The following is a 12,826-nucleotide window of genomic DNA, read 5'->3' as shown; positions in this document are numbered from 1 at the left end:
CCTGCTGGAGGTCATTTTGCAGGGATCTGGCAGTGCTCCTCCTTGCACAAAGGCGGAGGTATCGGTTTTGCTGCCATGTTGTTGCCCTCCTACAGCCTCCTCCACATTTCCTGATGTACTGGCCTGTCTCCTGGTAGCGCCTCCATGCTCTGGACACTACACTGACAGACACAGCAAACCTTCTTGCCACAGCTATCATTGATGTGCCATCCTGGATGAGCTGCACTACCTGAGCCACTTGTGTGGGTTGTAGACTCAGTCTCATGCTACCAGAGTGAAAACACCGCCAGCATTCAAAAGTGACCAAAACATCAGCCAGGAAGCATAGGAACTGAGAAGTGATCTGTGGTCACCACCTGCAGAACCACTCCTTTATTGGGGGTGTCTTGCTAATTGTCTATAATTTCCACCTGTTGTCTGTTCCATTTGCACAACAGCATGTGACATTGATTGTCAGTCAGTGTTGCTTCCTGAGTGGACAGTGTGATTTCACAGAAGTGTGACTGACTTGGAGTTACATTGTGTTGTTTAAGTGTTCCCTTTATTTTTTGAGCAGTGTATATGTCAGGTTCACAGATTCAGTCAGATATGGATACATCAGCAGATAATTTTTTTTTACAGCCGATTTAGACAGAACCTTGCCTCAGAGGCACAACACGAGCCTAACAATGTAATGATGCCAATATCACAGTGTTACTGTCATATCAGCTATATTCAGGCCGATACATGACTAACACTACAGAATTATAAACTAGAATACTTACCAAAGGACAGTATGTTTCCATCTTTGTCAAACTTCATCTGCAAACAGGAAACATATTGTAATTAATACGTGAAAGAAATAGCACAAGATTATATAGAAAACGATATAATACTTTTACCCATAAAGCTGTGAGGCAACATTTGAACAATGCAAATGGTTTCCAGGGTAAATGTTACTGTGTATTTCTCTGTGCATTGCAAAGAGTGAAATGTTTGGCAAATGGGCGACATAACAGGCATGCTGCGGATATGTAAATTAGCAGTATGACTTATCTCCCCCCGGTATTCTCCGCTATGTGTGAATGGGGCATGTTCCCACTTGGCGTGTACGAGGCGTATTTCACGCTGCACAAAATCTACTGCTGCAACGGGTAATACGCTGCGTATCCCTCGCACACCATACACACAATGCTTTCAGGAGGCAGCCCTGTGGGAAATTCGAGATATGATTTGCTGACTCGCACATTTTCTTGTGTGCACGGTTATAATTTTTTAATCTCTTTTTTAACTAGATACCTAATAAAGGTTACGCTTTAACATTTCTATATGCCACAGATCCCAGTCTATAGTTGTTGTATCGTTTATAATGGGATTTTAGTAAATGGTCGCAATGGACCATTTGACTCCTAGATTTTTGCAGTACAGCAATTTGTACATCTCTAGTACAGGCTGTCTAGTTTTATATTAAATATACAAATCCAATACAGTGGTCCCTCAAGTTACAATATTAATTGGTTCCAGGGCGACCATTGTATGTTGAAACCACTGTATGTTGACACAGAACTCTATGGAAACCTGGTAATTGGTTCTGAAGCCCCAAAATGTCATCCAAAAATAGGAAAAAGTGAAGATTAAAGAAAAATACGTAGATAACTAATATAGATAAAGCAAATCCTTACATATAAAAGCAAGAAAGATCTGCTGGGAGCTGTAAATCACTGTCTATGTCAGTGTTTTCCAACCAGGGTGCCTCCAGCTGTTGCAAAACTACAACTCCCAGCATGCCCGGACAGCCAAAGGCTGTCCGGGCATGCTGGGAGTTGTAGTTTTGCAACAGCTGGAGGCACCCTGGTTGGGAAACACTGGTCTATGTAGAGGACAGAAGCGTCTTCAGGGTCCTGTACAGAACACGCAATGTCCTAAAAAAGTAAAATGGAGCCGCCCTCACCTGGTGTCCAAAGGAGCAGCTAACCAAAGCATGGGTTAAAAGTAGTACAGAACATGTAGTGCCTCCCTTTACTGTAGGGGGCGCTACAGACACCAGTCAGTGTATGCACTTCAGTAATACAGGGGTTTTACCAGGGAAATGTCCATTCTGATTGGTCGGTTCTTCCAGCCATTGACATGTTTTGCAGATTCCATAGCATTGTATGTTGAGTCTGGTTTCAAGTTACAATGGTCCAAAAAAGACCAGAAAAGACCATTGTATGTTGAAACTATTGTATGTTGAGGCCATTGTAAGTTGAGGGATCACTGTATATATAACTCCTTAGGGAGGGGCTTTGAGTGGGGACTTTAGGATACAAATGCGCATGTGCAAAGTAAAAACCGTATACATGTGCGTTTCTCATTGACGTCCTTGTTAAAAAAAACGTATGCGGTTTTCAATAATGAAAATGTATATGGGAAACATACTTGAAAAACGTGGTGTGAACCCTCCCTAACCTGAATATGCCGACTAGAGATGAGCGAACTTACAGTAAATTTGATTCGTCACGAACTTCTCGGCTCGGCAGTTGATGACTTATCCTGCATAAATTAGTTCAGCTTTCAGGTGCTCCCGTGGGCTGGAAAAGGTGGATACAGTACTAGGAGCCTATTTCCTAGGAATGTATCCACCTTTTCCAGCCCACGGGAGCACCTGAAAGCTGAACTCATTTATGCAGGATAAGTTATCAACTGCCGAGCCGAGAAGTTTGTGACGAATCGAATTTACTGCAAGTTCGCTCATCTCTAATGCTGACATAGCGCAGGTGACTCTGTTCCCAACAATTTTTCTCTTACCCCATTCCGTGCAGCTGTTGCAGAAATATGCAGATATATATATATCTATATATGCAAATCATAGAAAACTAGCAATGGGGGCAATTCTCCACCGCTGGCTGATCTGCCCGCCCCTTTAGCAATATTCACTTCTGCGCAGCACTAGCTATGACACGGCTCCTGGTTTGGCTGCTGAGACACGTCAGCAGCAGTAGTACATATATTGAGGAAGCTGGCGGGCGGAATGGCAAGGTGATGGCGGCGTTAAGATTGCTAAAATAGTAACGGCATTGCCCCCATTGCTAGTTTCTTATCATTTCCATAAATACATTTTGCTGCAATAGCTGCGCTTAATGGGGTAAGAGAAACATTTTTAGAAGGAGGGTCACCCGCACTATAAGCCGGTATATTCAGGCTAGTGTGGGTGACCCTCCTGTCAGTTTCTTTTTTAAAAGGGGCCATTCTTAAAGGGGTACTCTGCTGCTCAGCGTTTGGAACAAACTGTTTCGAACGCTGGAGCCGGGAGCTCGTGATGTTATAGCCCCGCCCCCTCATTGTTTCATGTTCCGCCCCCTCAATACAAGTCTATGGGAGGGGGCGTGATGGCTGTCACGCCCCCTCCCATAAACTTGCATTGAGGAGGTGGGGCGTGAAATCATGAGGGGGTGGGGCATGAAATCATGAGGGGGCGGGGCGTGACGTCACAAGCTCCCAGCGCCGGCTCCATGGTTCGGAACAGTTTGTTCCAAACGCTGAGCAGCGGAGTACCTCTTTAAAGGGATTGTCCAGCACCAGAAAAAATTACAATTTGCCCAGGGTGACAGTTTGCAGAGACTGAAACAGATCCTCACCAATGACAGATACTGACAGGTCTCTATATCCAGACACGGGAATCAATGCAAGCGCTTTGACGCTGCTTCCCCAACAAAAGCCGCAGCATTTTACTAGTATCTACTGAAAGAGAGAGAAAAAACTCACCACAGAGAATACTGGAGACACACTGGCTAATGTGACCGGCGATGCTTCAGACTGTATATGACGGCATATTGTACCTGAAGAATAAGAGGTGCAAGTCACCAGGAACTGAAGAAACATTGCGCATTTTGGAGGTTAATGCAATCCAGGAGCCAATTTGTTTTCTCTAAAAGGCTGGCAGTATATACAATAAAAATATTAGATAGTCACATGGTTAGTCTGGAGACATATTTGTAGGAAGTCCCATGCAAGTCTATGGGACTTCCAGTAAATCTTCAGATTTCCTGGTGCCAGGACCATGAGCAGAGGTAAGCTTTACACGTGGCACCTGTAATGCTCATCATTATTTGTACTTTAGCAACAGCTGCAGAGCCACAAGATGGAGAACACAGCTCTATGTATTTGACCAGACTACACAGCGTCACGGGCGGTACATGTGACCAGACTACACAGCATCACGGGCGGTACATGTGACCAGACTACACAGCGTCACGGGCGGTACATGTGACCAGACTACACAGCGTCACGGGCGGTGCATGTGACCAGACTACACAGCGTCACGGGCGGTGCATGTGACCAGACTACACAGCGTCACGGGCGGTGCATGTGACCAGACTACACAGCGTCACGGGCGGTGCATGTGACCAGACTACACAGCGTCACGGGCGGTACATGTGACCAGACTACACAGCGTCACGGGCGGTACATGTGACCAGACTACACAGCGTCACGGGCGGTACATGTGACCAGACTACACAGCGTCACGGGCGGTACATGTGACCAGACTACACAGCGTCACGGGCGGTACATGTGACCAGACTACACAGCGTCACGGGTGGTACATATGACCAGACTACACAGCGTCACGGGCGGTACACATGACCAGACTACACAGCGTCACGGGCGGTACACATGACCAGACTACACAGCATCACGGGCGGTACATATGACCAGACTACACAGTGTCACGGGCGGTATATGACCAGACTACACAGCGTCACGGGCGGTATATGACCAGACTACACAGCGTCACGGGCGGTATATATGACCAGACTACACAGCGTCACGGGCAGTACACATGACCAGACTACACAGCGTCACGGGCGGTACATATGACCAGACTACACAGCGTCACGGGCGGTATATGACCAGACTACACAGCATCACAGGCGATATATGACCAGACTATAGAGCAGTGTTTCCCAAGCGCAGCCCTCTAGCACCCCCAACAGGTCATGTTTTCTGGATTTCCTTAGTCTTTCACAGGGGATATAACAGTGAAAGACTAAGAAAATCCAGAAAACATGACCTGTTGGGGGGACTTGAGGACAGAGTTTGGGAAACATTGCTGTAGAGCATCATGGGTGGTATATGACCAGACTATAACATTTTACCTACAGGGGATCCTGTGTACATTACAGAATCAGTGCCCCCTGCAGCCACATTTACCTGTCACCCACACTAATATAAGAAAGCCCTATCTGTGAGTATCCTGGCTGTAATCCTATAGCCGGGTCATTACTCTGCCTACTGGTGGCTGATACCTGAGAGCAACAGAAGCCCCTCAGCACCTGTGTCCATACTCACTGCTGGGGGGCAGCATCCATGGCCGGGCTCCACACCTCGGGGAACAGGTCCTAGGTCCAGGACTCCGGAGGAGACAGCCGGGGTGACTAGTGAAGGTCCTCGCCTGTCCCAGAAGCCTCCTGCCGCCCGCTGTCAGTCTGTGGAGGGCCCTGCCTACATCCATGACAGCCGGGCACCACGCCAACCCGCTTCAAGAGCGACCAGTATGTACCGCATGACCCTCACATCACCCCGTACAAGTTCGGCTTAGCTTCAGGACTCCACATGGGTCGCCCAACAGGAAACAGCGTTGAAGTTGTCAGTGCATTAAACCGCTAGGGGGCAAAGTGTGTATAACATCATGTCCCCTGTGGCAGCCATGTTGTCAGAGACCATTTTACATTGGAATATGTGTACTGTACATTTATTGCAGCATTGCAGTAGGAGTTACTTCCCCTTGTCCCTTCACCTCTACACGGCTTTCTTCACATATTCTTTTTTCATGGCGTTTGTGTAAAAATACCCCCCTCCCCCATGAGGGAGCGTTTGTCAAATTTGATCTCAATTAGTATATACTGTTTTTTGTGTCTTTTTTTCACCTTCATTTTTCCTCATAACAAGTAATTTGATTATTTTTTAATATGATTCAAGGATCTCTGTTGAAGAATGTGAGGAAAATGTGAGGCAACTCCGTCATTACAGAACCTATGGAAGTGTATGGGAAGAAACATGACAAAAACGGCCAGAAAACACCAGAGCATGTCGCATTTGGAAAAACTGCACCTGATCAAAACAGTCACTAAGGCTAGGTCCACACTGTGCACACTGTGTAAAGGTAGGTCCACACTGTGTAAAGGTAGATCCACACTGTCTAAGGCTAGGTCCACACTGTGTAAAGGTAGATCCACACTGTGTAAAGGTAGATCCACACTGTCTAAGGCTAGGTCCACACTGTGTAAAGTTAGGTCCACACTGTGTAAAGGTAGATCCACACTGTCTAAGGCTAGGTCCACACTGTGTAAAGTTAGGTCCACACTGTGTAAAGGTAGATCCACACTGTCTAAGGCTAGGTCCACACTGTGTAAAGGTAGGTCCACACTGTGTAAAGGTAGATCCACACTGTGTAAAGGTAGATCCACACTGTCTAATGCTAGGTCCACACTGTGTAAAGGTAGATCCACACTGTGTAAGGCTAGGTCCACACTGTATAAAGGTAGGTCCACACTGTGTAAAGGTAGATCCACACTGTGTAAAGGTAGGTCCACACTGTGTAAAGGTAGATCCACACTGTGTAAGGCTAGGTCAACACTGTGTAAAGGTAGATCCACACTGTGTAAGGCTAGGTCCACACTGTATAAAGGTAGGTCCACACTGTGTAAAGGTAGATCCACACTGTGTAAAGGTAGGTCCACACTGTGTAAAGGTAGATCCACACTGTGTAAGGCTAGGTCAACACTGTGTAAAGGTAGATCCACACTGTGTAAGGCTAGGTCCACACTGTGTAAAGGTAGGTCCACACTGTGTAAAGGTAGATCCACACTGTGTAAGGCTAGGTCCACACTGTGTAAAGGTAGGTCCACACTGTGTAAAGGTAGGTCCACACTGTGTAAGGCTAGGTCCACACTTTGTAAAGGTAGGTCCACACTTTGTAAAGGTAGATCCACACTGTGTAAGGCTAGGTCCACACTTTGTAAAGGTAGGTCCACACTTTGTAAAGGTAGGTCCACACTGTGTAAGGCTAGGTCCACACTGTGTAAAGGTAGAGCCACACTGTGTAAGGTTAGGGCCACACTGTGTAAGGTTAGGTCCACACTGTGTAGAGGTAGGTCCACACTATGTAAAGGTAGGTGCACACTGTGTAAGGCTAGGTCCACACTGTGTAAGGCTAGGTCCACACTGTGTAAGAGTGGGTCCACACTGTGTAAGGGTAGGTCCTAAGTCCACACTGTGTTAGGCTATGTCCTGTTAGGCTATGTCCACACTGTGTTAGGCTAGGTCCACTCTGTGTAAGGGTAGGAGCACACTGTGTAAAGGTAGGTCCACACTGTGTAAGGCTAGGTCCACACTGTGTAAGGCTAGGTCCACACTATGTAAAGGTAAGTCCACACTGTGTTAGGCTAGGTCCACACTCTGTAAGGGTAGGCCCTAGGTCCACACTGTGTTAGGCTAGGTCCACTCTGTGTAAGGGTAGATCCACACTGTGTTAGGCTAGGTCCACACTCTGTAAGGGTAGGCCCTAGGTCCACACTGTGTTAGGCTAGGTCCACTCTGTGTAAGGGTAGATCCACACTGTATAAGGGTAGGTCCACACTGTGTAAGAGTGGGTCCACACTGTGTAAGGGTATGTCCTAAGTCCACACTGTGTTAGGCTATGTCCTGTTAGGCTATGTCCACACTGTGTTAGGCTAGGTCCACACTGTGTTAGGCTAGGTCCACTCTGTGTAAGGGTAGGAGCACACTGTGTAAAGGTAGGTCCACACTGTGTAAGGCTAGGTCCACACTGTGTAAGGCTAGGTCCACACTATGTAAAGGTAAGTCCACACTGTGTTAGGCTAGGTCCACACTCTGTAAGGGTAGGCCCTAGGTCCACACTGTGTTAGGCTAGGTCCACTCTGTGTAAGGGTAGATCCACACTGTATAAGGGTAGGTCCACACTGTGTAAGAGTGGGTCCACACTGTGTAAGGGTATGTCCTAAGTCCACACTGTGTTAGGCTATGTCCTGTTAGGCTATGTCCACACTGTGTTAGGCTAGGTCCACACTGTGTTAGGCTAGGTCCACTCTGTGTAAGGGTAGGAGCACACTGTGTAAAGGTAGGTCCACACTGTGTAAGGCTAGGTCCACACTGTGTAAGGCTAGGTCCACACTATGTAAAGGTAAGTCCACACTGTGTTAGGCTAGGTCCACACTCTGTAAGGGTAGGCCCTAGGTCCACACTGTGTTAGGCTAGGTCCACTCTGTGTAAGGGTAGATCCACACTGTATAAGGGTAGGTCCACACTGTGTAAGAGTGGGTCCACACTGTGTAACGGTAGGTCCTAAGTCCACACTGTGTTAGGCTAGGTCCACACTGTGTGAGGGTAGGTCCTAAGACCTACCCTTACACAGTGTGGACCTAGCTTAACACAGTGTGGACCTACCCTTACACAGTGTGGATCTAGCCTTACACAGTGTGGGCATACCCTTACACAGTGTGGACCTACCCTTACACAGTGTGGACCTACCCTTACACAGTGTGGATCTAGCCTTACACTGTGGAACTCTCTGCCGGAGAAAGTGGTCATGGTGAACTCAATAAAAGAGTTGAAAAGGGACCTGAACACATCTTAGGAGAGGAATAACATAAGTTATGAATACCAGATTTATAGAGGCAGAACATTGATCCAGGGATGTATTCTCCTAGAATGGGGCAATTGGCACCAGCCTTAGAGTTTTTTGCCTTTCTGTGGATCAACTGAGTAGGTAAACGATATAGGTTAAACTTGATGGACTCTGGTCTTTTTCCATCCAACCCCAGAACCTTCTTTCAGGTGGCACTTTGGAGCACAGGTTAGGCTATGTTGACATCTGTGTGAGGCTCCACTGGAGGTCTCTGTAGCATAATCTCTTCAGATTCTGCCTTTTACTCCTAAAGACCTTGCTGCTATGTGATACTATTTCTTGTGTCCTGCAGATGGCACTCTCTGTTTTGTACAGGGTTGTACAAAAGACTTGACAGTTCAGTTTTGTTTTATAGGTGAATATAGATTTATAGATTGTAATTTTCTGAATTTATACACAAAAGCTCTCTGTAACTATTTTATGCTCTGCAGGAGGAGCATTGCAACAATAGCATAAATAATTCAAAGCGCCTTATTAGACAAGCAGAACTACAACTCCCTAATACTAAATATCTACATCCAGTGCTCCAGTTTACCCTTTAACCCCTTAAGGACCGGGGGTTTTTCCGTTTTTGCACTTTCGTTTTTTCCTCCTTACCTTAAAAAAATCATAATTCTTTCAATTTTCCACCTAAAATTCCATATGATGAATTATTTTTTGCGCCACCAATTCTACTTTGTAATGACATTAGTCATTTTACCCAAAAATCCACAGCGGAACGGAAAAAAAAAATCATTGTGCAAAAAAATTGAAGAAAAAACGCCATTTTGTAAATTTTGGGGGTTTACGTTTCTATGCAATAAATTTTTCGTTAAAAATGACACTTTATCTTTATTCTGTACGTCCATACGGTTAAAATGATACCCTACTTATATAGGTTTGATTTTGTCATACTTCTGGAAAAAATAATAACTACATACAGGAAAATGTATACGTTTAAAATTGTCATCTTCTGACCCCTATAACTTTTTTCTTTTTCTGCGTACGGGGCGGTATGAGGGCTAATTTTCTGCGCCGTGATCTGAAGTTTTTAGTGGTACCATTTTTGTATTGATAGGACTTTTTGATCGCTTTTAATTCATTTTTTCATTAAATAAAAAGTGACCAAAAATACGCTATTGACCGCGCGGTTCAATTAATGATATATTTTTATAAATCGGACATTTCCTCACACAGCGATACTACATATGTTTATTTTTATGTACAGTTTTTTTTTTTATGGGAAAAGGGGGGTGATTCAAACTTTTATTAGGGAAAGGGTTAAATGATCTTTATTAACTTTTGTTTTTACTTTTTTTTTTTTTTATGTTATAGCTCCCATAGGAAACCAGTGATCGATGATTCTGCCGCTTGACTGCTCATGCCTGGATCTCGGGCACTGAGCAGTCATTCAGCGATTGGACACACAGGAGAAGGTAGGAGCCTTCCTTGTGTGTTCCAGCTGTTCGGGATGCCACGATTTTGCCGCAGCGGTCCCGAACATCCGACTGAGCTAGCCGTGAGTAGTTTACTTTCACTTTAGACGCGGCAATCAACTTTGAACGCCGCGTCTAAAGAGTTAATAGGGCGCGGCACCGCGATCAGTGCTGCGTGCTATTAGCCATGGATCCCGGACGCTGTGGCCCCATGTTATAGAAAGGGAGCGGACTCAGGGCGTACAGGTACGCCCAGATCCTTAAGTGGTTAATGATGCAGCCTGTTTTGGCCTTAAATGGGTACTCCCCCTAGACATCTTATCCCCTCCTGAGTGCCGTGATCAGACATCTTGTCCCCTATCCTTTGGGATAATTTTCATTTTTGCGGTTTGCGTTTTTCTTCTTTTATTTTTTCATCCACAGGGTCATATGGGGCTTGTTTTTTGACAATAGTTACCTTGCAATGGGGCAATGATTTTGCAAGGTAGATTTAGTTTTTATATAGTGCACTTTACGTTAAAAATGAAAATAAGCAATCTTGTTATGGGCAACTTGAATCTCCCCGAGTATCTTTATTCTGTGGATCAATACGATTACAACAATACAACATTTATGCAGATTTAGTTTTTTTATTTTTCCTTATATGGAATGTTTGATGGCTCATTTTTTTATGCCATGATCTGTAGTTTTTATTGTTACAATTTTTGTAATGATGGGACTTTTTGATTGCTAATTAAAAAAAATTTATGGTATACAAAGTGACCAAAAATACGCAATTCTGGACTTTGGTATTTTTTTTATGTATACACCATTAACCATTATATTTTTATAGTGTGGACATTTACACACGTGGCGATACCACATATGTTTATGTTTATTTTTGTTTATATAATTTTTTTTAACCCCTTAAGGACCAGGCCATTTTTTATTTTTGTACTTTCGTTATTTCCTCCTCACCTTCTAAAAATCATAACACTAACACATAACAATTTTGCACCTACAGACCCATATGAGGGCTTTGTTCTTGCATCACCAATTTCACTTTGTAATGACATCAATCATTTCATCACAAAATCTACGGCGAAACCAGAAAAAACAGAAAAAAATATTTGCGGGGCAAAATTGAAAAAAAAAAACATGCAATTTTTATTTTATTTTTACTTTTGGGAGCTTCCGATTCTATTCAGTGCTCTTTTCAGTAAAAATGACAGCTTACCTTTGTTCTGTTGGTCCATACGGTTACAAGGATACCTAATTTATGTAGCTTTTATTTTATTTTACTACCCAAAAAATTATAGCTACATGTACCAAAATTTGTATGTTGAAAAGTGTCATTTTCTGACCCCTATAACTTTTTTATTTTTCCGTATACGGAGATGTGTGAGGGCTCATTTTTTGCGCCGTCATCTGAAGTTTTTATCAGTAACATTTGTTTTGATTGGACTTTTTAATCACTTTAATACATTTTTTTAGGATATAAAAAGTGACCAAAAATTGTATTTTTTTACGTAAACGTCATTGACCGTGCGGTTTAACTAACATTTTATTTTTATAGTTCGGACATTTGCGCATGCGGCGATACAACATATGTTTATTTTTATTATGTTTACATATTTTATATGGAATTTGGGGTGATTCAAACTTTTAATATGGAAGGAGTTAATGGATGTTTTTTTTTTTTTTACTTTTTGTTCAACTTATTTTATTTTTTTACACTTTTTGTCCCCTTAGCGGACTTTTAGGATGAATCAGTAAATTCCTCATACAGATCAATGTAATTCCATAGAACTACATTGATCAATGTGCTCTGCGCTTGATGAACCCCACTGGACCACCAGGGACTAGTTAAAGGTCCCTTTTGGCGCAGCTGTCAACTTGAGTCAGCCGGCTCGTCCTTAGATGGCAACTGGTTAATGGGAAAAGTAGGGTGATTGTAACTTTTATTAGGTAAGGGGTTAATTCACATTTATTAACTTTTTTTAAAACTTTTTTACACAATTTTTTTAGTCCCCATAGGGGACCATAACATGCAATCGTTAGATTGCATATACTGAACAATGCTATGCCATAGTATAACATCAATCAGTGTTATCAGTGCTTGATTGCTCCAGCCTGCCATGGCTGACTGGAGCATCAGAGCACCGATCAGACGATGCTGTCCTCTCAGCTGATCAGGACACCGCAGTGATCCCGATCAGCCGAACTGAGCAGCCGGGATTGTTTTTCTTTTCAAGTTTAGATTTCAATTTTGGAACCACCACTTATCCCCAGACCTGGGAGAAATGTTTCCCTGGAATGTATAGTGTACAATGTTAAAATGCCCCATATAGAATAAATATAGCGTAGGCCACACATTTATTGCGCCCTTCTTTCATTCCAGTGGACATTTATCCTCCATTGTCGTAATCGGTGGAGGTCCTAGAAATTGTATAGTCACAACAATAACAACGATCACAATACCAAATACATATATTTTTCATAATGCTTTACTACTTTAAAGTGTACCCGTCAGATCCAACAAAAAAAACATTTTTTTTAATGTATCACTCAGTACCTAATCCTGACTATGTACGTCTAATTTTTATGTGTCTTTCACCTTTATTTTTTATTTATTTTTTATTACACTTTTACTTTAGCTCACTAGTCTGAATTGACTGGCTTCTTCTGTATGAAATACTGAATTTTTTTTTTTATGAAGGCAATTGCAAAACCTATTGGTTATAAATGCTTTACAACATATCAAAAG

The 12,826-nt window shown here is 43.5% G+C and overlaps 1 protein-coding gene and 1 long non-coding RNA gene across 3 annotated transcripts in view; one reads left to right on the top strand and one right to left on the bottom strand.

Annotated features, from left to right (window-relative positions):
• The window catches only part of MRS2 (magnesium transporter MRS2), a 23,312-nt gene extending 17,702 nt beyond the window's left edge, over positions 1-5,610 (bottom strand). Inside the window, exons 1-3 of one of the 2 annotated variants that reach the window (XM_056521310.1) lie at positions 5,308-5,610; positions 3,724-3,797; positions 765-801 (exon numbers count right to left, since the gene is read on the bottom strand). In XM_056521310.1, coding sequence (XP_056377285.1) covers positions 765-801; positions 3,724-3,797; positions 5,308-5,470 — 274 coding nt within the window. In that variant the 5' untranslated portion in view covers positions 5,471-5,610. The remainder of the gene's footprint in view (positions 1-764; positions 802-3,723; positions 3,798-5,307) is intronic. The other variant, XM_056521309.1, reaches the window with a different exon arrangement.
• Positions 5,547-12,826, top strand: part of LOC130273875 (uncharacterized) — a 21,168-nt gene continuing 13,888 nt past the window's right edge. Inside the window, exons 1-2 of the long non-coding RNA XR_008844155.1 lie at positions 5,547-5,633; positions 5,938-6,121. This is a non-coding gene — a long non-coding RNA (uncharacterized LOC130273875). The remainder of the gene's footprint in view (positions 5,634-5,937; positions 6,122-12,826) is intronic.

Source organism: Hyla sarda, chromosome 5, assembly GCF_029499605.1.
Source record: "Hyla sarda isolate aHylSar1 chromosome 5, aHylSar1.hap1, whole genome shotgun sequence".
NCBI lineage: Eukaryota > Metazoa > Chordata > Amphibia > Anura > Hylidae > Hyla > Hyla sarda.
Note: the sequence above shows the minus strand (reverse complement) of the source record. Positions and strands in the feature narration are given on the sequence as shown.